Genomic DNA, 27,931 nt, shown 5'->3' with positions numbered 1-27,931 from the left:
ATAGTAAGATCTTGTCTCAAGATGCTAGAGAGATGGCTCAGAGGTTAAGAGCACTGGCTGTTCTTCCTGAGGTTCTGAGTTCAATTCCCAGCAACCACATGGTAGCTCACAACTATCTGTAGTGAGATCTGGTGCCCTCTACTGGCCTGCAATTATACGTGCAGATAGAATACTGTATACATAATAAATAAATCTTTTTTTAAAAAAAAGATCTTAAAAACAAAGCAAGGGGCTGGCAAGATAGAAAACCTGAGTTCAGTCCCCAGAACTCTTATTTTTAAAAAGCCAAGTGAAGTTGAGCTCTCAGTTGTAGGGAGGTAGAAACAGGTGGATTCCTGGGGCTTCTTGGTCAGCCAGAAAAGCCTCAGCAAGTTCCAGGTCTTTGAGACATTGTCTTTAAAAACAAAACAAATTAAATTAGTACCTGAGGTTGCCCTCTGGCCAATACACACAACACACAGACGGTGATGTATTTTTTGCCTTTGTTTTTGGAGTCCAAGGCTTGTTTGTCCACTGCAAGCATGTCTGCTGCAACTCATGCCTTTAGTTGTGGGAGTCTTATTGTTACGGGGGAGGGGATGGGGCGGCTGCAACACAGGACTGAGAGCAGGGATTATTCCTCCCAGACTGGCTCCCTCTCTAAGGGGGCACTGAAACCACACTGTGTGTAACAAACCTCTCCAAAGAGTCCCAGGGCCCATGTGGATCAGATACTGGCAGCACATTCTGGAGCCTGCTGGGTTCAGGTGCTGGCCCCAAGGCACCCAGGCCTCTGCTGAAGCCTCTAGGGAGACCTACAGAAAAGACCCTGCCTGGAGGCCAGATCTGCACTCCTGCCAGCAGAGGTGCTTTTCTGGCCACACCCCAGCACCCAGCAGGGATCTGGCAGTCAGGCACTCAGACCCTGGCCACCAGCCTTGGCTTCACACCTACTAAAGCTTCCAGAATGAAGCTCCTTTAAGAGCCCTGCCTCCCCAGCTGCATCCCCAGTCTTCTTCCTTCCCCCTGGTCTCGGCATCCCTCGGTTGGCTTCCCTTGGTTAGCTGGAGTTGAGCATTCCTGTCACCTAGAACTTGTGGTTCCCACATGTGAGACGGGTGCCATCCGTTGTGTGCTCTTGGGGTACCATGCCCCTTCATGTGGAGCATCACTTAAGGTATCCCCATTAGTTACTTCTCAGCCTTGTCCTGTAGGAGTCCCCCTGCCCTGTTATGGCTCCTAGGACTCTTGAATATGCTGTTAAGAGACAGTGGTGAGGACAGACTATCTTGGCAGGTTCTGGCATGAGACAGGTGCACTCAGGAATTCAGTCAAGCAGGCTCTTTGTAACACTGAGAAGACTCCGTAGGGTGAAACTGAGCTTGGACCTTGTCCGCCCTCTTTCCCAGGCAGAGCTCAGGAGGCAGGGTCTGGGGTGCAGCCTTGAGCTGAGAGCGGCGAAAAAGCTCCCTCTGCCCATGAGTCAGCTTCAGCTGGATACCAACTGCAGTTTTCTTCCCTGAGTTTCACGTCAAGGTGGCCAGGAAGACAGACAGACAGACAGACAGAGGCAGCACCACAGGTAACCACCAACTTTATTGCCTCTGTGCTGGGGTCCTAAACTTGGATTCAGAGATCTCTGGGGGCAACAGGCAACTCTAGGCCCAAATTATTGCTACTCTGCAAGGTCTTCTTGGGGCTTCTCATAGTGCCCTGAGAATGGGTGGGGCAAAACATGCAAATAGTATGCAAATGACATGCAAACCAACCCAGGATACTCCAGAGGTCTCTTGTACAACAAATTGATGCTAGAAATTCTAGATCTGACCAAGAAGAGTGATAGACATCCTGGGTTTCTACACTACAGACTGAGTTGGCCTAGCCTCAGGGGTCAAGGTCCCAGGGTTTGAGGGGTCCCTGAGCATCAGCCCTGGTTCTGCCACTGGTTGAGGAAGAACAGAAACCTAACCCCAAAACAACAGAAAGCAGGACACTCCTAGGCAGCCAGAGAGAGAAGGGATCTGCCTGGGTCACACACCAAGGCAGAGGACAAGGGAACCAGGATCTGGGCTTCCCGAGTCAGGCAGAAGCCCAGGTGCTTGGAAGCTACAAACAGCAAAATAAATAAGCAGGCAACCCAGTCCCTGATCCCTGTGCTAAGCCCCTCTACCAGCTGATCAGGCCCTTAGCCTGAGAACAGGCAGGCTTCTTGGTCTAGTGTAGAGTTGACCAGTGCAGAAGGCTCTGAGTGATGGGCCATGCTGCAGAGTCACCAGTTTAAGCAGACCCGAATCAGTTATTATTCATAATCCACCAGGAGGCTGTGGGTGAGAGGTTGGGAGGTCAGGAACTGGGCTGCCCCCCCTGGTCCTAGAGCTGTTTGGAGCACAGGGTACAACACACCTGGGAAGAACACAGTGGTGAGAGTGTCCGGGGCCTGCAGGTGATCGATGAGAGTGCGTTGGAAAGCCTTGCTGCAGGGCGACTGCTGGTGCCTGGGAGGGCCATGGAATAGACAATCTGCAGCCATCTGCTCTGAGATCAGTGCTCAGCTCTCGTTACCCAACATTAGTCCTGCTGCCTGGACTCAAGCACCAACCCTTCCTCTACTGGTTCTAGCCTCCAGTTTCCCTCTTGGTAAAATGGGAACAAGGTACCTACATCACTACTGCCAGCACAGGGGCGTACACTGACAACAGTGTACATTCACGGAGTGTCTACTCTGCACCTGGCATTGTCTTGAGTTCTTTGAGTTTGTTTTATAGGGTCTTGTTATATAGTCCAGGCTGGCCTTAAATCATTGATCCTCCTGCCTCTGCTTTCCAAGTGCTGGGAGTTTAGGTTTGTGCCACCATGGCCAACTTGTGTTAACTATCTATTGTTTTTGTTTGTCTGTTTGTTGTGTTCTCAAGCAGGGCTTTTCTGAATTTGCTGTGTAGCCCAGCTTAGCCTTGAACTCCGAGCTCTCTTACCTTTGCCTTCAGTGTTGATATGACAGGCATGCACTCAATACCTAATTTGCATTCATTCTTTACACATCATCTCATCTGGGACCCAGATGTGTTAGGTAAGTTATCTGAAGTCACACAGCCAGAGAACAGGAAGGTAGGACTTGGACCTAGTCAGAACCCCTTCAGAACCCATAGTCAGTGTCAAGTGTTAAACCACACTCACCTTCTCCAGGAGGCTTCATCCTGCCAGAACTCATAGAGGGTGAAGGAAGCATGGTCTAGCATCTTCTGGGCAGACACACTGCAGAGCCAGAGGTAGCTAGGCTGGACCAAGGCTATGACCACCACTGACTACCTGACAAGGATCTCATGGGAGCCTTGCCCAGATTACCCAGCTCACCATCCCTCCCTGCTTACCCCTCCCCACCTCAAACATCCCACTAGCTAGCCAGCGACTCACTGTAGACAATGGCTCTGGGCCCCTGTGAAGTTCATGTAGCAGCACAGGGCACGGTGAAAATCCTGCAGGGCATCCTCTGCCACCTGGACCTGTCTCTGCGCCACAAGGATGTGCTAACAAGAGAGCAGCTAGTCACTGGGGTCAGTTAGGCTCAGAGTATGACCTCACCCTTCCTAATATGGTTCAGATCTGCACCCTGTGGGGTCAGGTTCCCACAACCAACAGGACCTCCCAGCATCTCTGACTCCATCCTCTAAGCCACTGACCCTGTCTGTGGTACCACCTCCCACTGTGCCCTCTTGCTTCCATTCCTACCTTAGACCTGACTTTCAGAGATACAGATGAGAGAGCAGAAAACCTAAGGGGGTCATAGAACAAGAACCAGAACCCAGCACCTGCCTCCCAGGTCCGAGTAGACAGCCATTACCCTTCTTCATGAGCACTCCTTCCCAAGCTCACCGAGTCAGGCCCCTTGGCAAGGTCCTCTTGCAGGGGTTCCAGACGGGGTGCCTGCAAAGGGCAAAGAATGTAGGTCGAGCCTCACATGTATTGGCATGGGCAGGTCCTCAAGGGGCACCGGCCACCCAGCCACTTACCTTGCATTCAAGCTGGTCTATGAGCTCCTGGAGGCGATTGACCTGCAGCTGCCACTGCAGTTCAGCCTCTGAAGTCCACCCTGATAGGGGGACCAGGAGGATATCAGCCAGGGGCCCCCGAAGCTGGGAGTCCTCTCAGGGCAAACTGGGAACAGTGGTGGAGCAAAGCCCTAAGAGAATAGGAGATGGCACATCTTCCCTGGACCCTGTGCAGCCAGATCCTACCCTGCCGTAAGCACACCTGTATCAGAGGATCCAGGAGACCAGGCTGGTAACCAGCTGATGCTCTTCAGGGCTCTGCGCCCTGCCCGCCGGCTGCTGCGGGATCTGCTGTGCACTTGCATGTGTTCTTCATTCAGCCTAGAAAGTAGAAGGTCAGCCTGCTATCCCCAGACCCACAGTAGGGTCAAGACCAGGATTCCAGTACAGGACCAAGCTTAGGTGGGGCAAGGCAGATCTCCTGGGTCTTTGAATCCCAGTCCCCAAACTATCTATCCCTTCTGACCAGCTCATGGCCTTCCTGTCCAAGAGGTTGGGTAGACCATGGAACTGAGGAGTTTGGAATGCAGGAACAAAAGGCACACACCAGACCGCGGGCCAACAGCCCTCTAACGTACCGCTGACCTCGGGCCTGGGCCTCCAGGGTGTCTGATGCCCCCTCCAGGGAGCTCTGCAGGGCTTGTAGCTGACTCACAGTCTCTCGAAGCAGGAACCGTGTGACAAACTGGTCCACCTTGGAGGCCTGTTCGTACTCCTGTGGGCAGGGAGAGAGCTGCAGTTGAAGAAGGAGCTTACCTTGCTGTCTGCCTATGTCTTACTCACGGGAGTAGCAGGGGAAGTCAGGTTCAGGGCATGCAGGCCCAGCACAAGCACTCACTCACTTTCTAGTTTGGTTTGGAGATAGGGTCTTTTTTAGCTTCATGATCCTCCTGCCTACACCTTCCCAGTGCTAGAGTTAAAAATGGGCACCAGTAGGCCGGGCGGTGGTGGCACACGCCTTTAATCCCAGCACTTGGGAGGCAGAGGCAGGTGGATCTCTGTGAGTTCGAGACCAGCCTGGTCTACAAGAGCTAGTTCCAGGACAGGCTCCAAAACCACAGAGAAACCCTGTCTCGAAAAACTTAAAAAAAAAAAAAAAAATGGGCACCAGTGTGCCCAGCTTCTGAGGGCCCCTTTCCTGGTCCAGGCTAGGGTATTTTCATCCTGGCAGGTACAGAGCTGCCTCCTAAGGATCACAGCCCACTACTACACTGCTTTTCCTGGATCTCAATTTCTCTTCTCTGTTAATCTCATCTTTGCCACAGCCAGTGATGTTCCTGGGCACAGCCAGGCAGGGTGAAGGCGCAGGGCAGTAAGACCACTTTTACACCTGGGCCTCTTACGGGCCTGTTGGACCTGCTCACAGTCACATGTGTGTGCTGTGTGTGTTTGCTCTTCCGTTATTCCATTCACCAATCTCTGGAACCAACATTTGCTGCATGGATTTTTCTAGATGCTACCTATACAAGACATCCAGGTCCCTGAAGAGACACAAACACACTTGCCTGCACTGACTCCAGCCCCTACTACCAGCCTTCCCTCAGTTCCCTGAAGGTAGGCAGAGACAGAGAGGCTGCCCATGCCTCAGACCCCTTGCCAACCATCTTGGGATACCCACTCTCCTCAACTGCTTTCACCATATGCCTCCATCTCTCCCACAGGACTGAATGAGGCTCCCCTCCGTTACTTGCTACAAAGGGCTGAGCCTAGTGCCTGCAGTCAGAGTTCTCAATCTGAAAACGCCCTCACTGTTGTGGGCCGTACTGTTAGTAATCTGCCCAGCTACATACCTGACCAGTCAGGATGCCCTGAGAAGCCCTCACCCCCACCGCACACCCGAACCTAAGGTGGGAGTCCTGGGGAGCCATGGAGAGTCGTGCTCCACAGCAACGTCTATCACTGGCTTTGCTTGCCTACTACCTGCCTTGGCTCAGCCGAGATGGTACCTTGTGGACCAGGCTTACAACAAAAGGGCTGGACTAGTGCCCAATTCCTGTCCTGAAGTCTGTGGGACCTGTTTCCATGCTACCCTTTTTAGTAACTTCCCTTTGGAGGTATATGAGGACTGATGAATTTTCTGCTATTTGCAACCAAAAAAGCCTGGTTGGTAGAACCACCCACCCCATACCAGACTCATCCCAAGAATCTCATTTACCCGTCATAATTTGTAGGAACCATAGTTGACTCTACTCCGTATCTGAGGCCTTGAGAGGTTGGTTGAACCTTGGCCAAGATTAATCACCTAATTAGTGGCAGGCCAAGATTCAAATTTCCCCTCTGTGCACCTTTAAGCACCTTCTAAGCATTCTTCGGTTAAAGCACTAGCCCTGTTTTGCACCTGGGAAGCTGAGCCCAGAAGAGGTCATGAAAATGAATAGAGGCCAGATTCTCCGGAGCTGGGGCGGTCAAGGGGAAGAACGGAGCTTTGGTGTAATGAGGTCACTTGTGAGCTCACAATGCGGTTCACTTGGTGGGGCGGGGCCAAACAGGACCCCTGGGTAGAGGGCAGGGCCGAGGCAGCATGGGCAGTGGCCTCTAGTGACCAGTCCTACCATGGGAAACAGCAATTCCCACAAGAGGACCAAAGCACCCAGTCAGGCCAGTAAGGACAGGCCGCCTGACATGGACAAGGCCCGTCACAAGCAGTTCTTCAGCCACCTCAAGCGGAAGAAGCCAAGTGTGAGTAGGGAGGAGGCCCAATGGGATACCGGGTGCTGGAGTCTGCGCCTTTAGACCCAGGGGCATGAGAGGGCTTAGAGAATCTGTTTAGAGGTGGAGAGTCTCTGAAGCCCACATAGGTGGTATAGGGGCCCTAGAAGCAAGGGCTTTAGAAAGTGGGGCTCTATCCAGGGGTGAGGCCAAAAGCGTAGGTGTCGCTGGGGTCACAGACATGGATTATCTTTTACTCCCTCTCTACAGCCTACAGCCTCACATCACATCACTTTCCCCTTCTTTCAATGGCGTGAGGCCCCTGACTCCGCCCGGGTGGGTGAGAACCTCCGCATCAAGGCTGGGAAAGTACGCAGTGGATGGGCCAAGGGTGGACGATGGGTTCCTGTGAGGAGGCAGGGCCCCGGGGTGCGGGGTGAACGGCCCTGATGGCACCGTGGGATTCGGGAGGTTGGGTCCTCCAGAGGCACGGGAGTGGCTTCAGGCCCTGCCCTGGCGCGTTCTTCCCGTCACAACCCGCCCACCCCCAGACCAAGATCGTACTGCTTTTCCCGCTGGACAAGCGGCAGCAGCTGGCCGAGGCAGCAGCGTGCCCGTGTGCCCGGCCCGGGCGGCCGGTTGAGGATGCGCTCGGCGCCGCCCCGACATGCTTCCCAGGGGTGGCGCCCATGCTGCGTGGCGCAGGCGACGGCGTGGACAGGCGCGAAGGCGCGCGCGCCGGGGAGATGAAAAGGATCCTGGTGCTGTTGCTGCAGCTGGAAGCACGGCTGCAGGAGGAAGGGCGTCGCGCGGCTGGCGGGCGGGGGGCCGGGGCCAAGGCCCAGCAGGGCTGGCAGCCGCTGTACGCGCACCTGCTGACCCACCATGAGGTTTGCAGCGAAGGCGACCCCCGCGAGGAGCAGCCGCGCAAGCGGCGCCGCTGCCCTCGCCCGCGGCCCTGAGTGCTTGGCACGGCTCCCCCGCGCTAGGACTCCGCTCAATAAAGAGCACATAGCAACCTGGGCGTCTTCCACTTCTGTCCCTGCTGAGGCCGCCGGTGAGTAGGAATGAAGCAGAGCCATCACCACGACCTGGAGCTAGAGCTGCGCCTATCTTTGTGGCACAAAAGTCAGCTCATGCCAGACCCAGAGGCTCAAGTTGGGCTTGAGCAATCTATACTTGGCTACGCTTGGCATAACCTGTTTTCACCAAAGGCTTGAGGTCTTCTAAAGTCCTCAACGTTCAGAAATCCCTCATAGGCGGAGGGAGGGTCCCAGGCTCCTAGCAGTCATCATACCAGGAAGAACAGGGAGGCTGGCTAGCCATGGTGGTGTGGAACTACAGAGTCCACCTATGGCAAAACACTCAAGAAGGGTTTGAGAGCTGGGCAGTGGTGGCACACGCCTTTAATCCCAGCACTCGGGAGGTAGAGGCAGGCGGATCTCTGTGAGTTCGAGACCAGCCTGGTCTACAAGAGTTAGTTCTAGGACAGGCTTCAAAGCTACAGAGAAACCCTGTCTCGAAAAACAAAACACAAAAGAAAAAGGGCTTGAGCCTCTCTGGTCTCACTCCTGCCTGTGAGTGATCAGTAACTCCCAAGCTTTCAATTCCCCAAATTTTCAGGTCAAAGCACTTTTCTCCCAAGGTACCAAATTTCATCCTCTACCCCACATGTAGCCAAAGCTTCTTCCAAACCGCGATTCTAAGGCAGCTCGCTTCCCCTGCCACCACTGCCCAGTGTTTCTCCACTAGCCCCACTAAAGCCCAAGGCTAAAATTGGGACGTGCTTGCCCATCTCCCCAGCCTGTCTGCCCTCAGTTCCTGCCACCTGCTTTTTCCGTACTTTCGTGGCACCAGTGGGCTTCAGAGTCATTCTTACTCCTCGTATCATTTCTGAGAGAAGCAGCACGCTAGGGGAGAAGCAGCTGCTGGCTTTCTTGGATCCCACACCCAGCTTCCAGAACAGACCCTAAAGCTACCATCTCCAGTTGTAGGCAGCTGGGGTAATACCAGCACTCAAGAGGATGAGGCAGGAGGATCTTGAGCTCAGTGCAGCAGATTGCTTCAGGAAACAAAAACTCCGAGTCGCCTTTCCTGCCACACATTGATGACTGACTCAGAAGGGCTCCCTTGGGACCAGAGGTAGCAGGATGAAGGTCTCAGGCCACTGGAACCATAAGTTGTGGACAGGCAGTGGACATGCCGAGAACGTGTGCCCCCCCCCCCAGCATAGTACCTACTGAGAGTTAATTGCCCAGTCACGGTTCTCAGCACCTGTGCGCTTACCCCAAATTGGCTCTATCATGCCCTTCTCCAGGACTGTAATGGGAACTTTAAGAGACCTTACCAGTTAACCACAACCCTATGGTCACATCCTGTTCCTAAGACTTTTTCCACCCTTGTGATCCAGAAAACATCCAGTATCCATATAGTCCTTTTTTTTTTTTTAGCTTAAGTGCATCTGAATCTTCTATTTTTAACCAAAATGATCCTAAAGAGAATAGTCTATCCAGGAGGGAGGCTCGTGGCTACCTTTAAGAGGAAGAAACACTACAAAGATTTGAGCTTGCTTAGGTGGTTATGTGGGCCTCAGAGCTGAAGGGGTCAGACTAGACCTCCGTGTGGCTATAAGGTTGAGCACAGGGAAGTTCTCATTGTAACTAGATATATGGTTGAGAGCTTTCTCTTTAGAGCTGTGGCCGGAGTACACAGATACTCTAAGCGTTTGGGAAAAGAATCGGCTGTGCTGGTCAGCCAGGCCCCTATTATGGGCTCCCAAATGGCTGCCATCAGCCCTGTGCAGGAGGAAGGGGGTGGGGGTTGTGCGGCCAGACTGAGGTCACAATGAGCCCAATCTAAGTTCCTTTCTTCTCGGACCATTCCTTCCAACCTCCACAGCGAGGTGACGTGCCCGGACTCTAGGACCCTAAGGAGGAATTAAGTACTGACTTCAGCAGGGCCACACCCCCCTTTGGGGTGGAGCCAAAAAAGGAACCACCGCCCTAAGAGGCGGGACCTCGTAGCCAGAGGCGGAGCTGAGAACTGAGGGCTGGTTATCGCCCAGAAGGCCCACAGGGCTTGGGGCACACTGAGCCCAGAAGGTGGCGTCGGTGCCCAGGACCCGCCGCGTCCACAGGCTCCCTTCTTTGGATCACGTTGCGGTGGTGGTAGACCAAGGTTCCGGCTTCACTAAGGCAGGCTTCGCCGGGGAGCTCCAGCCGCGCATTGTGCTGAAGAGCTCAAGTCTGATGCCAAGTTGGGACCGGCCAGTGCTGCCCGGAGCACCCGGCTGCGAGCTGGCAGGCGGCGTGGCGCGTGCGCACCCTATCAAGCACGGCGTGGTGGTGGACTGGGATGCACTGGAGGGACTGTGGGAGCGTCTAATGGTGGGAGGCCTGCAGGTCCGCCCCGAGCAGTGGCCTGTGCTCGTGAGCGACTCGCCATCAGCACCACCGGAGGGCCGAGAAAAGGTGGCCGAGCTGCTGTTCGAGGCCCTGACTGTGCCCGCGTGCCACATGGCCAGCACGGCACTGCTGGCACTCTGCTCCACCGGAGCGTTCAGTGGGCTGGCTGTGGAGGCGGGAGCAGGCGTGTGCCACGCCACACCCGTCTACGCAGGTCACTCATGGCACAAGGCCACCTTCCGTCTGAATGTGGCAGGTAGCACCCTGTCGCGCTACTTTCGAGACCTGCTGGTGGCGGCGTGCCCTGATCTTCAGCTGCAGGCTCTGCCCCGCAAGACCGTTACACAGCTCAAGAAGCGCTGCTGCTATGTGTCCCTAGATTTCCAGGGTGATATCTGTGACCCTGCCCGCCACCAGAGGGCCTGCTTTTGCCTGAGCGATGGCTGCTATGTGCACCTCGGCAGCGAGCGCTTCCGCTGCCCTGAACCCCTCTTCCAGCCAAGTCTCCTAGGCCACCCCGAGCCAGGACTGCCCACATTGGCCTTCCAGGCACTGCAGAAGATTCCCTCAACACTGCGGACACGCCTGGCCAGTACGGTGGTGCTGGCTGGTGGTTCCACCCTTTTCCCGGGCTTTGTGGAGCGCATGAACCTGGAGCTAGAGGCACAGTGCCGGAGGCATGGGTACCCGGCCCTGCGGCCCTGTCTGGTGGCTCAGCCTGGACGGGGCACAGCTGTGTGGACTGGAGGTTCCATGATGGCCTCCCTGAACTCTTTTCAGTGCCGTTGGATGACTCGGGCCATGTACGAGGAGTATGGCCCTTTTCTGGTGCGAGAAGTGTTCGACTGAGTTTTATATGGACGCAGAATGACTGGTGACACCAGGGGCACTGCAGGAACAGAGGCGGCAACTCTGGCCTAGCGTGGAGAACCAGATAAACAGATTGAAGTGTTTGTAGCTGGCAGGGTTATATGTGGGTGGACTGCCCTTTTCCCTTTCTGGGCTAACCCTGACCCTCATTTTGCTTTCATTTGAAAACCCAAACCACCACATGTTTAGAGAATGTCAGCCCCCCCCCCCCAGCTGGGCCAGGCTCAAAGAACATTTGAAAAAAAACTCTTAATATGAAGAACCTAGAAGCCCTGCCCCTCACTTGAAGCTCTCAGCATTCCCTTTTCTGTAGAAAGTTGGGGGGGGGGGGGCAGTGACTAGCATGTGCAAAGCCTTAGGGTCTATCCTCAAGTATCAAAAAAAGGATAGTTGGGGGCTGGAGAGATGGCTCAGCAGTTAAGAGCATTGTCTGCTCTTCCAAAGGTCCTGAGTTCAATTCCCAGCAACCACATGGTGGCTCACAACCATCTGAAATGAGATCTGATGCCCTCTTCTGGCCTGCAGGCAGACACACAGACAGATATTATATACATAATAAATAAATATTTAAAAAAAAAAAAAAGGATAGTTGGGAAAAGCCCCAGGCCTGCTCAACCCACCTCCAGAAGAGCCGTGGACATGGGGAAAGGGAGAGTTTTTCTCTATTAAGACAGGATCTCAGCTATATGCCCAGGCTGGGTTTCGTCTCAAGCTTTCCAGCCTCTTCCAAGTGCTGGGGTTAGAAGTGTGAACCACCACCAGGCAGTGGAGGTGCACACCTTTAATCTCAGAATTCAGGAGGCAGAAGCAGGCAGCTCTCTGTGAGTTCAAGGCCAGCCTGGTCTACAGAGCAAGTTCCAGGACAGTCAAGGGAAATCGTCTCCAAAAAGAAAAAGTGTAAGCTACCACCTAGCTTAACACATAAAGGGGGTGGTTTTTTATTTTGTTTTATTTTGGTTTTGATCACTAAGGGTCTGGAGCCCTGGCTGTCAACACTTGTCTACACAGGTTATAATATAGGCCAACAAACAGATACGCATATCTATAGAAGCCTGCCTTCTCACATGTCCTGGGGTTAGGCCCTGCCTCATAGGCTCCATGTACCTGTGGACATGTATCACCTCATCTCCTATGTCCTAGCCCATGCCTGCTAGGTCCTGGCTTGACAGCCCCCAGCAATTACATCAGGTCAACAAAAACTTACTATGTTGCCTGAATTGTTTTGGGTACTGGGAATAGAGCAAAGAACAAAACACTAGCTCTCTGCCTCTTCCTCCCCCAACAGGGTCTAACTCTAGCCAGGCCGGCCTGAAACTGACAGCAAATGTTCCTCCCTCTGTCTCCTGAGTATTGAGATTACAGGTGTAAGCCACCGTGACCCACTTAATTCTTCATGATCACCTCTGGCTTTTAGATGACGAAACTGAATCAGGGAGTAAAGGGCAGTTATTAAGTGGGAATACCCGAGTCTGAATCCCAGCTCCGTTTCCACAGCCCTGAGCTACGACAGGGAAGAGTCCCACTGCACCAAGCCATCATTGCAGGTTCCCCACGGGCTCTTCCCTGCACTTACCAGCTTTGTCGTGTCCATGGCAGTGAGCACTGCACGGTTCAGTGACTCCAGTGCTGCCAGCACAGGCCGATAGACGCCCAGGTGTTTGGAGAAATAGTCTGTAGGCAGGAAAGGGGCTCCAGCCACACCATCTCTCCAGCCTGGAACTCCTCAGCTGCCCCCGGCTTCCTACCCCATGGTACCCTCACCACACCCGCCTGCCCAGGGGCCGGGACACAGGGGCCAGCACAGGCCTCTACTCACCACACAGTTTCTCTGTCTCTAAATTGCTGTGAGGGAAAGAGAAAACATTCTTCAGACTCTTAGAACCTGGGCCTGTGAACTGAACGTAGGTAACAGTGTCCCCAGCCCGTTCACTCAGCCTGGCATGGCATCTGTTTGGTGGGGGAGGGGCATAGGCACTTCAAAGGGGTCAGTCCAAGCCTCTGAAGCCTTGAATGCTGATCTAGTCTGGGACATACACACTAAGGAGAAGAGGAAGGGAGGGGAGGGGAGCGGCTCTGCACGTTCAGGGCGTGTGTGTCCCCAAGTGAAGAGGCAGGGAAGGAGTGTCCACTTGAAGCAGATATGTGTATGTGAATACTGGGGAAGATGTGTATCCCTGCACCTGCATCCACAGGCGGAGGCAGGCAGGACCCAGCTGTCCTCAGACATCCTCTGCATGGGAATGAAGGCGCTGAGCACGGGTGGTGAGTCAAGCCTAGTTATTCTGGGGTCCCAGCTGGAAGCAGTGTAGCAACAAGGCTGGAGCTGAAGAGGGTGTAGGTGGGTGGATAAAGTTGGCGCTGGGCCCTGACGTCTTTCCCCACCCCCTGGCCTCCAGAAGGAGCCGTGACAGCAGGGGACACAGTAGGTTGGGACAACCTGGCCAGGTTGGACTTACTCGGTGAGATGCCCATCGATCCCACTGAACAGTTCCCGCAGCTCCACTGAGCTGAGAACCCCATCAGCAAAGTAATTCTGGAATTCTTCAAAGGAGAGCTTCCCATCGTCTGGGGAGAGGCAGGGCATGGAGTTGGTATCCTTGAGTCCTGGCTGCATCCTGCCCCCAAATCTAGGTTCCCCAAAGGTCTGGCAGTATTCACAATCACTCAGCCAGATAGCCTAGGGTGGTGGCCTTAGTGGTGGCCCTGACTATTTTGGACAAAAGGACAAGGGTAGCCAAAAGTATATGCTGAAGGAGACATCTCGTACAGGATACATTTGGTAAGGACTCAGTATCTGTCAAATGGAAGTATGGGAACTGCCTGGGACACACCAGAGCATGGCTCAGGACTTAGGGGCACAGTCCCTGGTCCCATAAACTAGCCTTGCTCCAGGATCACACAGGAGGAAGCAAAGCCTTCTGACAGACTCTACAAAGCAGCAGACTGGCTCGGGTGAGAATGAGCTTCCTAGCATAGGGGGATGGAAGCAGAGGCAGAGAACAGGACAAGATGGTTAAAGATGATGGGGTTTGGTCTGAGTGATAAGCAAAGATGGGGAGGGCCTGGGCCTCTGCCACAGAATGCACTGAGAGCATGTGTCTTAAATCAATCTGAAGAGGCTCATAAAAGGACAAGCACTTGGGGACACCAGGAAGCTGAAACACAGGAATCTGCAGCCCCATGGGGAAGAAAAGTGAAGGCTGAATGGGGCACTCCACCACCTCATCCAGGGAGCCTAGGGTGATCTGGGTCTCAGGGCCACTAATTGAAGGGTTAGACAACTGATGTCCTCCTCTGAGCCTCTGTTCCTTCCCTGTGAAATGGAGTGAGGAATTCCCATCTCGCAAGCTGTTGTACGGGCTTTACAAGGTCTTATACAAGCACCCATCATGGAGCTAAAGTACTGCTTAACATAAGCCCCCAGCTCCAGCCCCAGGTCAAAGCATATTTCTCTATTCCCTGTTCTGTATACCATCTGTTCTCCAGGCAGTGTCCCTCGCTTCATCTCTCACTTGGGAGTCTCAAGACTTCACTGTAGGCTGTAACTCCCTAGCTCTCCTACCACCCCATGCCCCACCCCCATGCGCTGTGGGACCGGAGGGGAAGAAGCCACACTCACCATTCTTGTCTGCTCTGCGGAAAACCTAAGGGCCAAAGGGAAATAAGAGGGTGCTGTGAGTGGAGCCAGAGAAGTAGGAGTCCCCTCCCAAGCCAGAGGGGCCCCAGCTGGACAGCCAGCTCCCCTGCATCGCCGCCGGCTTAGGGCAGTACTGCCGGAGTCTCCAGCAAGGTAGCACAGGAAGATCCGCACAGCAAGTCCTAAGGTTGACTCCCTCCTGCTGCAGGGCGACTTCCCGGTGGGTGGGTGTTCCTGGCCAGCTCTCTGTACCTCCACTTCCCACAGCTGGAGTCTAGCCTGAGTTCCCTCTGATGGATCAGCCTTTGGCATGGTCCCAGCTTGAGGAAGCTTGAACAGATGGCCCAAGATCCGTCCTGAGGAGCCATGAAAGCCTCACCAGACCCGCACCCTGGCTCTTCTGCACTCCCCCTATAGCCCATTCTCCATCCACCTCACTGAGTAGGCTTTTCCTGTGCCTGTCGAAGACTGGCAGCCACTGGCTAGCCCTCTGTGAGTACTTTGGTTTTCCCACTAGTAATGAGGGAGTAGCCTGAGTTTAACCCTTTCAGGACTGGGGAAGAGGCCATCTCAAAGGCTGGGATCTGTGCATACACATTTGCATGAGGAGCAAGGAAGATGGCAAGGGTCAGCAGGCTTTGTTTGTAGAGGCAGTGATGAAGCAGACAGCAGCATTCTCCAGTGCCTGCCCTATTAGGAACCAGTCCTCCAAAACAGCTTAGCAAAGGGCACCAAGTTCATGGCCTGGACAGAACCCTCTAGGCCAGGGTCACTGGTCTAAACAACAAATGTAACTTTCAGGCTGCCTCAGAGAAGGCCCCTGCTAGACTGGGGTCACACAGCACTTCAGTGTGGCCTAGCTGGGGTCTTTGGGATGGGCTGGAACAGGAGAGCTAAGCTTGGAATGAAGACACATTCATCTACATCCTAATGTGTCCCCTGACTCCATCTGTGACCTGGAATGTATCTCCTTAGGCCTGAAGGACTATGGTCAAGGTGCTGAGTCACTAGGGCATTGGGGAAGGGGCACGACAGCCTCTCCCACTAGCAAGGACCTCTGGAGTAGGGGCAGGACCAGCTGAGCATATCAGTGAGAGGTTAAAAAAAAAGAAGGGGGAGGGTATAGGGGGCTTAGAGCAGTGTCTGAGGCAGTCAGGATGCTCTAAAGCCATATAAGGGGGTTTTAATGCCACCTGCTGCCCATGAGAGGAGTCCCTTACCAACTGCAGGACTCTGCCACCCTCGGTGAGGCCTGAGGCTTCTGGGGCAGGACAGAGATTCCTTCTAGGTCCAGGCTACCAAGTCCCATCAGCCCAGCAGGTTGGTGACGGCTACTGTGACTGAGTGTTTAGAGCCCCAGCCCCACTGGGCATATTTGGGGTGGAGGACAGTAACACTATTGCAGAGACAAGGAGAGACACGGAGCGGCACTGACAGTATAAGGAACACAAAGGGGGGGGGGGATGAGAACAGCAGGGTCACAGATAATCTGGGAGAGGGACCGAAGCATAACCAACAGGATGTGGAGGGAGAGACAGGACCACGGAAGACCGGGACCCGGGGAGCCCTGTGCCCGCCCACCGGTTCCCTACTCACATCCTGGAATAACGCGTGTCCCGCGGCAGGCGCAGAGTGTCGCGGCGGCTGGGGCGCGGGTGGCCGGAGCAAGCACACAGCGAGCAACCCGGCGCACGCCATGGCTCGGAGGCTCGCAAGGCTGCGGGTTGCGGTTCCCAGGCCGCCTTGGTTGGCTGGGGGCGGGGCGTGCGCCCATTGGCCCAAGCGCAGCCCCGCCCCATCTGGCCTCGGTTTCCCTGCCTGGAAGAGGCTTCCAAAAGGGGTGGGGTAAGGCGCCATCCCAAGGGGTGGGGTAAGGGGTCACTAGCAATGACAGCCTGCCAGTTCTTTAGGACCAGCAGCTCCACACAGTCTGGTGTAGGCAGGAGCCTTAACAGGTCAAGCCCACAAGCTCTTATCTCTGGGTATCTGAGGATAACAGGTGCCCCTCAAGATTATAGATGCTCTGCTCAAAGGACTTCCATTTAAGAATTAACACGTCATGGATTCCCAAGTCACCGCTCTTCTCCCAGATCTCAGCCCCAGCACCTCTTCCAGGAAACTTTGGGTGTTCTCACTCGTAAGACAGGCCAAGAGGGAGGAACACATGCTGCAAGTACACACACACACACACACACACACACATGCAAAAGCATCTGACACAATACAGTTAACCGTGTTGTTGCATCTTTACTAATGCTCAGAAATGTCCGGAAGGCGCACAGCAAGTCGACTCTTAACACTCCCTTTTCTGCACTTAGGAAATATGCATGGCTTCCTACTAGTCACTGGGTCAGTTTTCTTCCTCTCAAGTGGTCACATACGGAGAGGAATTTAATAGGAACAGGGAATGAGTAATCCCTCCAACCCTAGCCTCACATCAGTGTAGAGTCCCAAACCCAGCCCTAACACCATCAAAATGTTTATTAAAATCAAAGCAGGAGGGAACAGAACTGCTAAGAAACAAATCAAAGTGCAGATTGGAGGGTGGGGAGGATAATGGAGGGGCACTCCAAACACAGGAGGAACCCCACACCCACCCTCCTGTCCACCCTGTCAGTGAAGGCCCTCATTCGCTTTCCCACCTCAAATCCACACGGGGTGCAGCTAGGGTGCCAGCACAACCTTCTGAAAGGGAACCACCTCCCCATCCATGGCTGTCAGTCTGTTTCCCAATAAATAAACTACTTGGGCCTCAGCTCCTTTGGGGTTGGGCAAAGAAAACAAAAGCTATGGGACACTGCCCTTGCTTCAGAGTATAGGAAGTAGGGGTATCAGCCCCATATCCCTCCCACCCTTAGCTTATTCCCCGGGCTTGCCAGAGGCCTCGATAAATAAATAAACGCTCCGTTAAAGCTTCGATCGGAAAACCTTTAAGCAGTGCTCCTGCTGCCCTGCAATCCCAGCCAGCCAAGCTAGCTGTCCCACCTGGCCTGGCTGACACAGGATTCTGCGAGCAGGCAGCCACCCTGGGCCTCACAGGGCCTTTGCAGCAAGGACACCAAAAGTGCAGTTAGAGCCCCACCCCCACCCCAATGCGCACACATGGATTCATGCACACATGTGGACACACCAGGATGTGTCTGCAGCACACATACAGATGTGTTCACCTTCATTCCCCGGTACACACACACGCACACGCACGCACACACACAGAATATACCCCATGTACACTGCGCAGTGTGGGGTGTATATGCGCGTGCACATGCACACACACACACACACCATACAAAATCCTTCCCCCTTTTGGTCTGCTCATCTTGCAGAAGCCAAACCCCAGAGCTAGAAGCTACTGCACAGAGAAGAGGGTATGAATCGTGCTTTTCCAATGAGGCAGAAAGGATGGCCAGGGCAGGAGGCTCCAAAGCTGCAGACAGGGTAGGTATCTTCAGATGCCCTGACTGCCTAGGCTTCCGTCAGAAATCCAGAGGGGTCAGATCCCCAAAGTCACAGTCAAAGAGATCTCTGATGCCTTCACCCTCCTCAAGGCCAAAGTGGTAGTCAAGGGCCTCATGGGGTGGGGAAAGGCTGATGAACTCCCCAGGGAGGAGTGCAGAGAAGTCTTCTCGACCATGCTCCAGGAGTGAGTCAGCAGCCACCAGCGGTGACAGATGGTCTTCCGTGGGGGTCCTCAGGCTGCCCATCCGTGACAATACTGGTTCTGGGGAAAGCAGGCATTACAGGTTAGAACTGGCCCAGCAGCAAAGGGGCTGCCATGACTGACTGCCCAAACAGGAGATCAAAACCTGCCCCTACCTACCTTGCTCCAGGCCTAGCAGGGATTGGCTGGGATCCAAGGTCGGGGATGTGGAAGGAGGTGATGGTGGAGGTCCTGCAGTGCCAGAGCCAGAGGTCCGGTTCTCCCCAGATGATGTCTCTTGGCATGGGGTCCTCCCAGGGCTGATGCCCCCTGAACTCTCCTCAGGGCACAGGAAAACATCGATGGGGCCTTGTTTGCTCTTAAGAGAGACCTGAAATGTCTGCACGGAGGCAGCAGGCAGGGTAAACTGAGGTCCAGGTGGCCATCAGCCCAGCCCACCCTGTCTTGGTCAGGCCTGGGGTCCCGAGTCTCACCTCTGCAGAGTCCACAGCTTGTAGTTGGGTCTCAGGAGGGGCCTTGATCACTATGACCATCTGTTCTGCAGGGTCTGCTATGCTACGAAGGTCCTGGCAGGTCACATAGGCCAGGGTTGGGGGAGTCAAGGGCCATTTGACCTTTGAGGAACCCGGAACTTAGCCCACATACGAAGTTTCACCCCTATCTAGTCACTTCTGTTTTTACTCCTTCATCCCACAGCCTGGCACATAGTAGGTGCTCAGAGCCTCACTCCTAAGCTCAACTGCCACATCTGTACAGAGAGCTACCCATCCAGTTCTAAACTAATGCCTGCCTGCAATAATTCCACATAAAATGCTCAACAAGTCTCCAGGCTGGGAGATGGAAATTGCTTTTGACAATCTTGCTGTTAATCAATGGTATTTACTAAAAAGATACACACTCTAATGAAGTTTCTTTTTATGAATTAAAAAGTCTTAACTTTGAAGCTACAATCAGGCACTAAATCAATGGCTAAGTCTTGTTATTACTGGTACTACCTTTTCTCTTTGATGACAGGGTCTCTCCGTGTAGTCCAGTGGCCTGTGATTACTTTTATTGACAGCCTCACTACACAGCCTTGACGGGCCTTGAATATGTGGAAGTTTCTGCCTCATACTTGGCCCTGGGGTTACAAGCATACACCACCATACTGGACACATCTTTGTTTTGTTGAGAAAGGGTCTCATTGTGTATCCCTGGCTAGCCTGGAAATATGTAAATCAGGCTGGCCTTGAGTTCAGGTGTCTACTTGCTGGGATTTTAAAGGCGTGTACCACCACACCCAGACTGGACTTTTCTGTGTATGTGTACCAAGCGTGTACTTGCTGCCTTCAGAGGTCAAAAGAGGGCATCAGATGCACTAGGACTAGAGTTACAAACAGTTGTGAGCCACCGTGTGGATGCAAGGAATTGAACTTGGGTCCTCTGCGAAAACAAAAGTGCTCTTAAGTGCTGAGCCAACTCTCCAATTCTGGGCTTCTTTAAATATGTATTACTTATTTTAAAACTTATTACTTATATTGTGTCTTTGTGTACATGCATACACATGCCACAGGTGTGTGTGTGTGTATGCATGCACACGTGCAGGTCAGAGGACAGCTTACAGGAGTCAGTTCCCTCCTTCCACTGGGACTTAAACTCAGATGGTCAAGATTGGCCAAAAGCACCTTTACTCATCAAGCCGTCTTGTCTTTCTTTCTTTCTTTCTTTCTTTCTTTCTTTCTTTCTTTCTTTCTTTCTTTCTTTCTTTCTTTCTTTCTTTCTTCCTTTTTCGGTTGTATTTCAAGACAGGGCTTCTGTGTGTAGCCCTAGCTGTCCTGGAACCTACTCTAGAGACCAGGCTGGCCTCAAATTCAGTGAGCACCTGTCCCTCAGGTGCTGGGATTAAAGGTACGTGTCACCACCACCCAGTTGTTTTCTTTTTTTAATATGCATAATTTTGGAAATGGTTACTATCCTCTTTTACCGATGAAACTTAGGCCCATGAAAGCCAAGTCACTTGTTCAGTGTGCTATGGCGAGTAAATGCTGAGGCAGGCATTGCTTCCAAAGCCAGAATCCTAGAATCCAGAGTCCTGGGTAACCTCTGTGTCTCAGTGTGGTGCCGCCACCGGCCAAGCCTGTCCCCCACACCCCCTGCCAACTCAAGGATATCGCTGGCTGTCTGAGTCCTCAGAAAGCAGCTGCAGCTGTGTGGTACAGATGTGCATCAGGTGATCCAGCTGCTGCTCGCTCTCCTGCAGCTGCTGTAGGTCCTGGGTCAGGCTTTCAAGTCGCTTGCTGATCCCCACCATGGTGTGGCTGCCTCTGCAGGAAGCCAGAGAAGAGTTAGCAGCTGCCCTCGGGCCCCATCCACCAGTCCTGGCACCCAAGGCAGTCTGCCGCCGCCACTGTTTAGCTCTTTCCCCTCTCTGGCTCCCCAGCTCAGCTCCAAGTTAGACTGGCATGGGCTTAGTAAAATGCCTAGCCTGTCGGCAGATACCTACATAACCCCACCAAGGAGCCCGGGAAGAAAACAGCAGCACATACATGCCACAAAATGGCAACAACAAGAGATAAATTTATATCAATAAAGAAAAATTCTAATATAAAAAAAAGAATGACAACAAGATAACACAGAATGAAGAGTGATCCATCAAGAACCGAGAAGGCAGATGTGCCACAGAGGCCAGTAGGACGCCTAGGGAGAGAGGGAGGCACAAGGGAGAAGTCGTAACAAAACTAAAACAGCTGTAAGGCCGACCTCCATGTTGACAGCAAAAGCTGGAATGATGGTTGCACAGTGGCCCAAAAATGGGCACCACTGGGAAAGGGAACAGGGAACCTTCACCGTGTGTGTGTGTGTGTGTGTGTGTGTTTTTTTTTTTTACTAGATAGGACACCTTGTACAGCCATAGGGAGCTAGATCTGTGAGATCTGTATGTCCCTCCCCATCTATCACCCAGGGAAGACACCTCTCCTTGGACAATGATTTCCCAGTTGTTACGAATGCAGGAAGTCACTGCAGGCCTGGTCTGGCTGCCACCAGCCCACCTGACTGGTCAGTACTTACAGCCATTGGATCTGATTCTTGGACTTCTTGGCAATGAGCTGGATGCCCTCAAGGACATTGGTGATGTCATAGATGCGCCTTTTCTGCACTTTCAGCACCTCAGCTGCCCAGTTCAGGTCAACAACACCGTCAGCTGAGCGGCTCAGAAGCTCCAAGAAACGTTTGGTGGTCAGATTTAACGATGTCTCATAGCGTGACTTCTCCCCTGGAGACTTCACACCTGGGGGGCAGGGGTTAGGCTAGGCAGGGCTTCTCCTCAAACACACAGCCTGCCCCCAACAGTCCTGTCTCCCTAGCACTGCAGAGTGGCAAGATGAGCTAGGAGGCAGAGGGCTCCTTCCTCTTAGGCCGAGCAGAAAGGCCCTGTGGCTGCTGTCTGCCAACCAAAGCATTCCTCTGTGGCTGGGGAACTCCCCACCTCCAAGGCCTGAGGAAGTCATGTCAGCTAGCCATTCCAGCTGCCTGCTGGGGCCCCCAGTCTACGAGCATGCCCACCCCCAAATCTGAGCCTGAGAAGCTAAGAGTCAACCAGCACCTTTCCCTGGGTGGCGGCCTCTGCCCCGGAACGGCCCGCTGCTCCCAGCCAGATACTGATGGTCAGTTTCCAGATCCAGCCTCCGTTTCACCTGTAGCAGAAACACAGAAAGAGGCCCAGTAACCAGGAGTGAGACCACACAAAAGGCTTAGCTAAGGGCTTGGCACTCCAGTTCTATTTTCTCTATCAGGATGCCTAGATATGCAAGCAGAGACAGATCCTAAGCATTTGTTATCCTACCACACAAATCATTCAAGCGCAAGACTAAAGACTGAGTTCAAGTTTTAGGTCCAACAGGTGTTCATCACAGTATACCAGCCAAGAACAAGGCATCGCTATGATGCTAGAGATTAAAACAAGAGCCCTGCATACACTAGCACAATCTACCATTCAGTCGTCCTAGTTCCTACAACTATTTAGCCCAGGCTGACCTCAAACTCACTGTGTAGCCCAGGATAACCTTGAACCACTCTTCTTCCTGCCTACAGGCACATGCCACCAGGACTTGCTACTTCCGATACCTCTTTCAAAGACAAGTGCTAACTTCCTTCCTCTTAAATGCTAGCCAGAAGTGATGGTGTCACTTCTGAGACAGGTCACTGAGGCCCTCCCTGGACCTTCCACAAGGCAGAAAGGGGCAGGAGAAAAGCTGCTGTGTCATACGCCCATCCAGCCCCAAAGATAAGCCCCGCTGGCCAAGAGCCGGGAGCTCCCCTAGGTGAGGACCACAAGCTTGGAAGCAAATCCTTCAGCCTTAGTCCTGCCTCCCTATTACAACCAGGCCGTTTTCTGTCCGCAGCAGCTTCCATCCCAGGCCAGAAGCACCAACTGAATCTCCCTCAAGTCCTAGCCACAGAGACCACATAAGCCACCAAAGAAGGGTAAGGTCCCTAGGGCAAATAAGGCACCTCTCTAATTTTTAACTCATTTGCGCATCTATCTATAACCATGGCAGCAGCTGATGCCTTTGGACCGGCAACACCGCAATGGCTCCACTTTGCAGATACAAGCAACCCATATTCAAGATCAGTCAGGAAGTGACAGAGCCACAGTTGCTTCCCAGGTCTGTCTGAGAAGGACCCCAAGCTGCTACTCCCCATGCCCTCCAGTTTAGGCTAGACACGCAGAGATGGAAAGGATCCTGAAATCCCTCCAACAGACAGGACACCCTAACGGGACCAGGCCTGCTGTCCTCTCACCAGCCACAGGCCTTTCTCAGCTGAACCCACTTTCAACCTGGCTCACCACCTGTCACCTCCATTTGCCAAGAATGCTACCCACAGCCATTGTCACACACACACCCGGTGGTCCAGCTGCCCCCGTCCTGGTCTCCCTCCACATCTCTGCCTCGGCAAAGCCTTTCTCCTAAGATCCCTGCCTCTCAGGCTTACCCTCTGCCCCCCTCCTCACACCTGCAGCACCCTCCTGCAGGACCCCTGTAACAATCACTTCAGAGAGAAGTTACCCTTCTGTCTGGACTGCCTCAAATCCAGCCTTTTCCCACATCCAGGAAGTGCTGCAGAGGCGTCTATCTTTCCTGCCTACCCCTCCACCTCAGACAGTGTCGGTCCCCAATGTCAATCAACAGGTGCTGACTAGACTTCCCACCCTCTCATGCTGCCACTGACTCCTGGGAGCCAAGGACTAGGACGGCACACGAGGAAGAGAGAGGAACGCGTGCAGCACACACAGCCTATGCTGTCTGTGCAGGGCATTTCCCTGCATTTCCTCACCAAACACACGCCTGACAGCAGAGCCTATGGTGGTCTCCACCTTGGGATGGGCCTGTAGCCAGGGAGAAATTCAAGATATACACCCCAATGGGCTGCATGAGTCCTACCCAGGAGCAAGACCCCTATATACAAGCTAGCCGGGAATGCTTTCTCCCAGCATGCTGGCCCTTGGCAGATGCCCGTTTCTGTCGCTCCTCTCTAGACAGACAACCCGAACACCGAGATCCTAAAAGGCACAGTGAAGATGCTCACTGGTGAACACAGCTGAATGACTCCAACAGCTATCCACAGAAGGGTCAGACACTGCACACTTAGCAAACCCTGGGATAACGCAGAATGCTCTCACCGACACACAAGGGACCACTGTGGCAGGTTAATATAGACGGTCCCTTCCTGGATTAAAAGTCTCAGAGGCTGTTCTCTAGTTGAGCTTCTAACAGCGTGTTTCAGAAACAGCAACTCCTGTGGGAGAGCCAGGGCAATGAGAATGTGAACACGGATGGGTTTCAAATAGCCCAGGCTGGCCTCAAGCACGACAGGCAGCCGAGGAAAGCTTTGAACTCCTGACCTTGCCCCTCTACTTTGTAGGAACTGTCATTACACCTGGCTCACAGCAATTTTTAGAACTATTTAAAAAAAAAAAATTCTGAGGACTGGTGGAGTGCTTGTTCAGCATACTGTAAATCCTGGGTTCCATCCCCAACAGCACACAGCAGCAGGCAGTGACCAGCCAGGGATAAACAAGTGTCCTGGGCCATAAATGGCTTTCTACTGTTTTCCACAGACCTAATGCACGGTACTATGTACTTCCTACAGCACACGGGTATTACGTGTATAATGGGAAACTCAGCCTCTTGCTACCAGCTTTGTAAGATCTTTCAGTGTAGGCTGGCACTGAATAGGAGTCAGTAACCTTGTCTGCCTGGATTATAAGATATGCCAATAAACCAAGATAGACTTGGCATTTTGATATATTTTTATTTAATTAATCTATTCTTTAAGATATTTGTGTGTTTGTTTGAGTGTATATGAAAATGTGGGCACGGGGCAGAAAACACCATCAAATCCCTTGAAGCTGGAGTTATACAGGCATCTGTGACCTCCGTGTAGGTGCTGGGATGCAAACTCTAGCTGTCACAGCAGAGCATGCTCGTATTTCTTTATTTGCATTGGTGTTTGGCCTGCATGTGTCTGTGTGAGGGTGTCAGATCTTGGAGTTACAGACAGTTGTGAGCTGCCATGTGGGTGCTGGGAACTGAACCTGGGTCCTCTGGATGAGCAGCCAGATGCCCTAAGCCATCTCTCCAGTCCCCGAACACATTTATCTTTAAAATTTAATTTACTTTTAAGGCAATGTTTCACTACATAACCCTGGCTGGCCTTGAACGTGAGGTGATTCTGTTGTCTTCGCTTCCCCCTACAGGATCTACACCTACACACACACACACACACACACACACACACACACACACGAGAGCTATGACAAGGTAGAGGTAGGCAGGGCAGAGAGGAATGTCCGAATTGCATGGAGTTCTGTACACAGGAAGCATTCAGCAAGTGCTTACTGGGTGGAAGCCAAGCCTGTAGCTTATTTCAAGGACTGCCCCCAAAATGCCAGAGCAAAGTCAGTAGGGGCTAAAATCCAGATTTGCATTCTCGGCCTTTGGCTCCAGGATGTTGTCAGCCTCTCCCACAGAAAATGTCGGCTGGCCCTTAAGTACCATGGGGGCAGGGGACCCTTAAATACCTCTGCACCAAGCATGCAACGGTGGGGCTCACGAAGTCAGCTGGAGTAAAAGGAATACTTCGTCCAGTGCAGACTACCTGGCCAGGCCTCAAGCTCCTATCTGCAAGCACAGGCCCCCAGAGTGTAAGGCAAGCTAGCTGACCCACCAATAACAAGCCAGATCTCACTGGGAGAAAGGGCCAGTAACAATCAGGAAATACCACTCCCTGGCCGAATGGTTGGGGAAAGTTCCACCATTTCTGGGCTTCAGGCTCCCCATCTCTAAGAAGGATCAGAAAGTAAGGCTGCCCACAGGGATAAGTGGATGAAGTGCTTAGCACGGGGCCTGGCACACAAAACATCCTCGGAACAATCCGAGCTGCTATTGTTATTATTATTAGCATCTTGGTGATTCCGGAAGGAAGGCAGCACTGGGCACAGGGCCAAGGGGGCTATGGGCCTTCCCAAGATGCCTCAGGGACCAGCTGCCACCCACACCCCCATCAGCAGTTGAACAGCTTCTACTCTGAGCCCTGCCCCTCCCGTTTGCTCCAAGCCCCCTGCTGAGAACCCCCCTCCTGTCTGCTCCACCCCCACAATAAAGTTGGTGGCCCACACCCTGTGCCTGTCCCTGCTTGGATCCACGTTCCAAGCTTCCACTCTCCACTGACTCAGCTGCCTTTTCTAGGCCCCCAGCCTAAACTGGTCTTGAGCTACTTGCTGTTCGGGGATAAGTGGAGACTTTATCCAGGGATCTCCCTCCCACGTCTCCAGGCACTGGAGGCCCCTTCCATAGATCTCAGGGGCCCAGCCCATCCAGTCTTCCAGAGGCTCGAGGGTCTGCCCGCCTGATTAATAAAGTTCCATGGCAACCAGGGGCTGGAAGGGTGGCAGATGGAAGGACAGGCAGAGGAAGGGTTGCAGCAGCTGGCCCAGCGCCCCGCCCCTGCAGAGAAGGCCTCCCAGTCAGGAGGCCTATCCCCAGAGGCCTGGAAGGCTAGGCCTGCACCTGGCAATCCAACATCGAGGCACTAAGGAGGGGTCTCCCCAAGGGGTCGCCAACAGTCACGCTCCTTCACCTCCCACAAGCAACTGTGCTCACCACCCAGCCCTAAGTCCTGCTGCAAGTCAGCAGACATTAGTTAAAATCCTAGTCCCACCACCTGCAGCTGCGAGAAGCACTTCCCTGTCTGGGCCTCAGTTCCTCCCTCTGGCAGATGGGCACGTGACAACACCCAGCTCACAGCAGAGTTGAGAACTGTGGCCGAAATTCTAAGTGTGCCAAAGGCTGGGCGTGCACTAAGCAAGCACCAGCTGCATACACGTGAACCATTATCATCAACGACGCCAACGCTCCGGTGAGGACGCTGAGGCCCAGAGCAAGGCGCAGCAAACAGGGACCGGCAGTCTGTCACCGCGCGCCCCGGGGCGGAGCCCGGAGGCCCAGCCCAGGCTCCGCACCGCCCAGCGCCGCAGCCCGCCCCTCCCCCGCCCGCGCCTAGGGTCCCTACCGGCGGGCGGCCGAGAGCGGGACGCGGTGCACTAGGCGCGGGTCGGGGCGCCTGCGGTGTGGCGAAGAGCAGCACGTCGGGGTCGCGGGGGCCGGCGGGCGGCGCGGCGGGGCCAGCGGGGACCTGCGAGGCGCCGACATCGGGCGCGGCGGAGATGATGACGATCTGCGAGGAGTCGAGCAGCCGCAGCGCGCCCGCCCCGAGCAGGGCCTCCAGCGCCGGCGCGTGCTGGCCGCCCGCGGGGGCCACGGCCATGGCGCTCACGGCCCGCGTGGCCCGGGAGGCAGGCGGCGGCGGCGGCGCGGGCCCATGGCTGCAGGCCGCGGCGAGGGCTCGATCCCGCTCCGCCCCGGCCGCCGCTGCCTGCAAAGTCCGGGCCACTTTTACGCGCCAAATCCTTTTTGCCGCGAAAGAGCCACGCGCCGCCGAGCGCCATCTCCATTGGCTGGGGCGACTGTGACGGCGGTGGCGCCGGTGGAGGACATTGGGTGCAGCGTTCGGGGCCGGCGATGGAGGGCGGGACCCGGGGCGGGGCGGCCAATCCCGGGGCGGGGCGCGCGCAGGCTTTGTCCGGGCGGTACGGGGCGCCGTCTCCCTTCTGCCTCCAGCCGTGCCCTGCTGGAGGCGTGGGCGCCGGGACCCCGCCCCCTCCACCGCCCACTCGTGGGTGGCTGGGACTGGAGAACGGAACAAACTTCGTACTTGCTTCTGCACGTCCTGCAGGCGTCGTCCCCCCCATGACACATGACCCCTAGACTCTCAACCTGTGGCCTCCACCCCCTCAGCTCGGATTCCAGAAACTGTCTCTTCTGCACGCTCAGGCTCACCTCCGAATCTCGCTTCCGCCACATCTCCGTTCCTAAAAACCTTTTGCTTACAGCTCTGCGCTTTTCCCTATCCCTGTCACCTAGAAGCCAAGCACAAGAGGGTGCCAGGAAGTGGGCAGGGACGTATGGCTTTGATGTCAGTCTGATTTTAGCTGAAATTCCTTCAGTAGCTAGCGCCCAGTTTGCGTTCATTCGTTTGCCCACTCCACACTGGCGCCTGCCTTTAATCCCAGCACTTGTTAGGCAGAGGCAAGCAGACCTTCAGGCCAGCCAGGACTACACAGTGAGACCCTGTCTTAAAAAGTCAG

General features: G+C 54.1%; 4 protein-coding genes across 5 annotated transcripts; 2 read left to right on the top strand and 2 right to left on the bottom strand.

The window, feature by feature from the left end:
• Positions 1-1,556: 1,556 nt before the first annotated feature.
• Necab3 (N-terminal EF-hand calcium binding protein 3) lies at positions 1,557-16,327 on the bottom strand. Its single transcript, XM_057781559.1, has 13 exons — positions 16,182-16,327; positions 14,568-14,592; positions 13,405-13,513; positions 12,765-12,790; positions 12,522-12,619; positions 4,604-4,740; positions 4,228-4,346; positions 3,987-4,066; positions 3,850-3,900; positions 3,391-3,503; positions 3,154-3,231; positions 2,383-2,474; positions 1,557-2,300 (listed from the first exon to the last, which is right to left on the bottom strand). Exons 1-13 carry the CDS (start codon positions 16,281-16,283, stop codon positions 2,272-2,274), a joined length of 1,059 nt encoding a protein of 352 aa, XP_057637542.1. The 5' UTR covers positions 16,284-16,327; the 3' UTR covers positions 1,557-2,271.
• C9H20orf144 (chromosome 9 C20orf144 homolog) lies at positions 4,747-8,801 on the top strand. The gene is made up of 2 exons (XM_057781561.1): positions 4,747-6,704; positions 7,226-8,801. The coding sequence occupies exons 1-2, from the start codon at positions 6,579-6,581 to the stop codon at positions 7,634-7,636; spliced, it is 537 nt and encodes a 178-aa protein (XP_057637544.1). The 5' UTR covers positions 4,747-6,578; the 3' UTR covers positions 7,637-8,801.
• On the top strand, positions 8,812-12,502 carry Actl10 (actin like 10). The gene has a single exon (XM_057781560.1). The coding sequence runs from the start codon at positions 9,923-9,925 to the stop codon at positions 10,925-10,927; it is 1,005 nt and encodes a 334-aa protein (XP_057637543.1). The 5' UTR covers positions 8,812-9,922; the 3' UTR covers positions 10,928-12,502.
• A 494-nt stretch (positions 16,328-16,821) lies between the features above and the next one.
• On the bottom strand, positions 16,822-27,165 carry E2f1 (E2F transcription factor 1). Of its 2 annotated transcripts, none has more exons than XM_057781074.1 (7): positions 26,797-27,165; positions 21,827-21,917; positions 21,292-21,511; positions 20,394-20,546; positions 18,717-18,831; positions 18,403-18,622; positions 16,822-18,303 (listed from the first exon to the last, which is right to left on the bottom strand). In XM_057781074.1, exons 1-7 carry the CDS (start codon positions 27,049-27,051, stop codon positions 18,059-18,061), a joined length of 1,299 nt encoding a protein of 432 aa, XP_057637057.1. In that variant the 5' UTR covers positions 27,052-27,165; the 3' UTR covers positions 16,822-18,058. The 2 variants fall into 2 exon arrangements, with proteins under 2 accessions (XP_057637057.1, XP_057637058.1); XM_057781075.1 differs by lacking the exon at positions 26,797-27,165 and adding an exon at positions 25,307-25,358.
• Between the last annotated feature and the right edge of the window lie 766 nt (positions 27,166-27,931).

The sequence above is a fragment of the Chionomys nivalis genome, chromosome 9 (assembly GCF_950005125.1).
Source record: "Chionomys nivalis chromosome 9, mChiNiv1.1, whole genome shotgun sequence".
Lineage (NCBI taxonomy): Eukaryota > Metazoa > Chordata > Mammalia > Rodentia > Cricetidae > Chionomys > Chionomys nivalis.
This window is presented reverse-complemented; position numbering and strand designations above follow the sequence as displayed.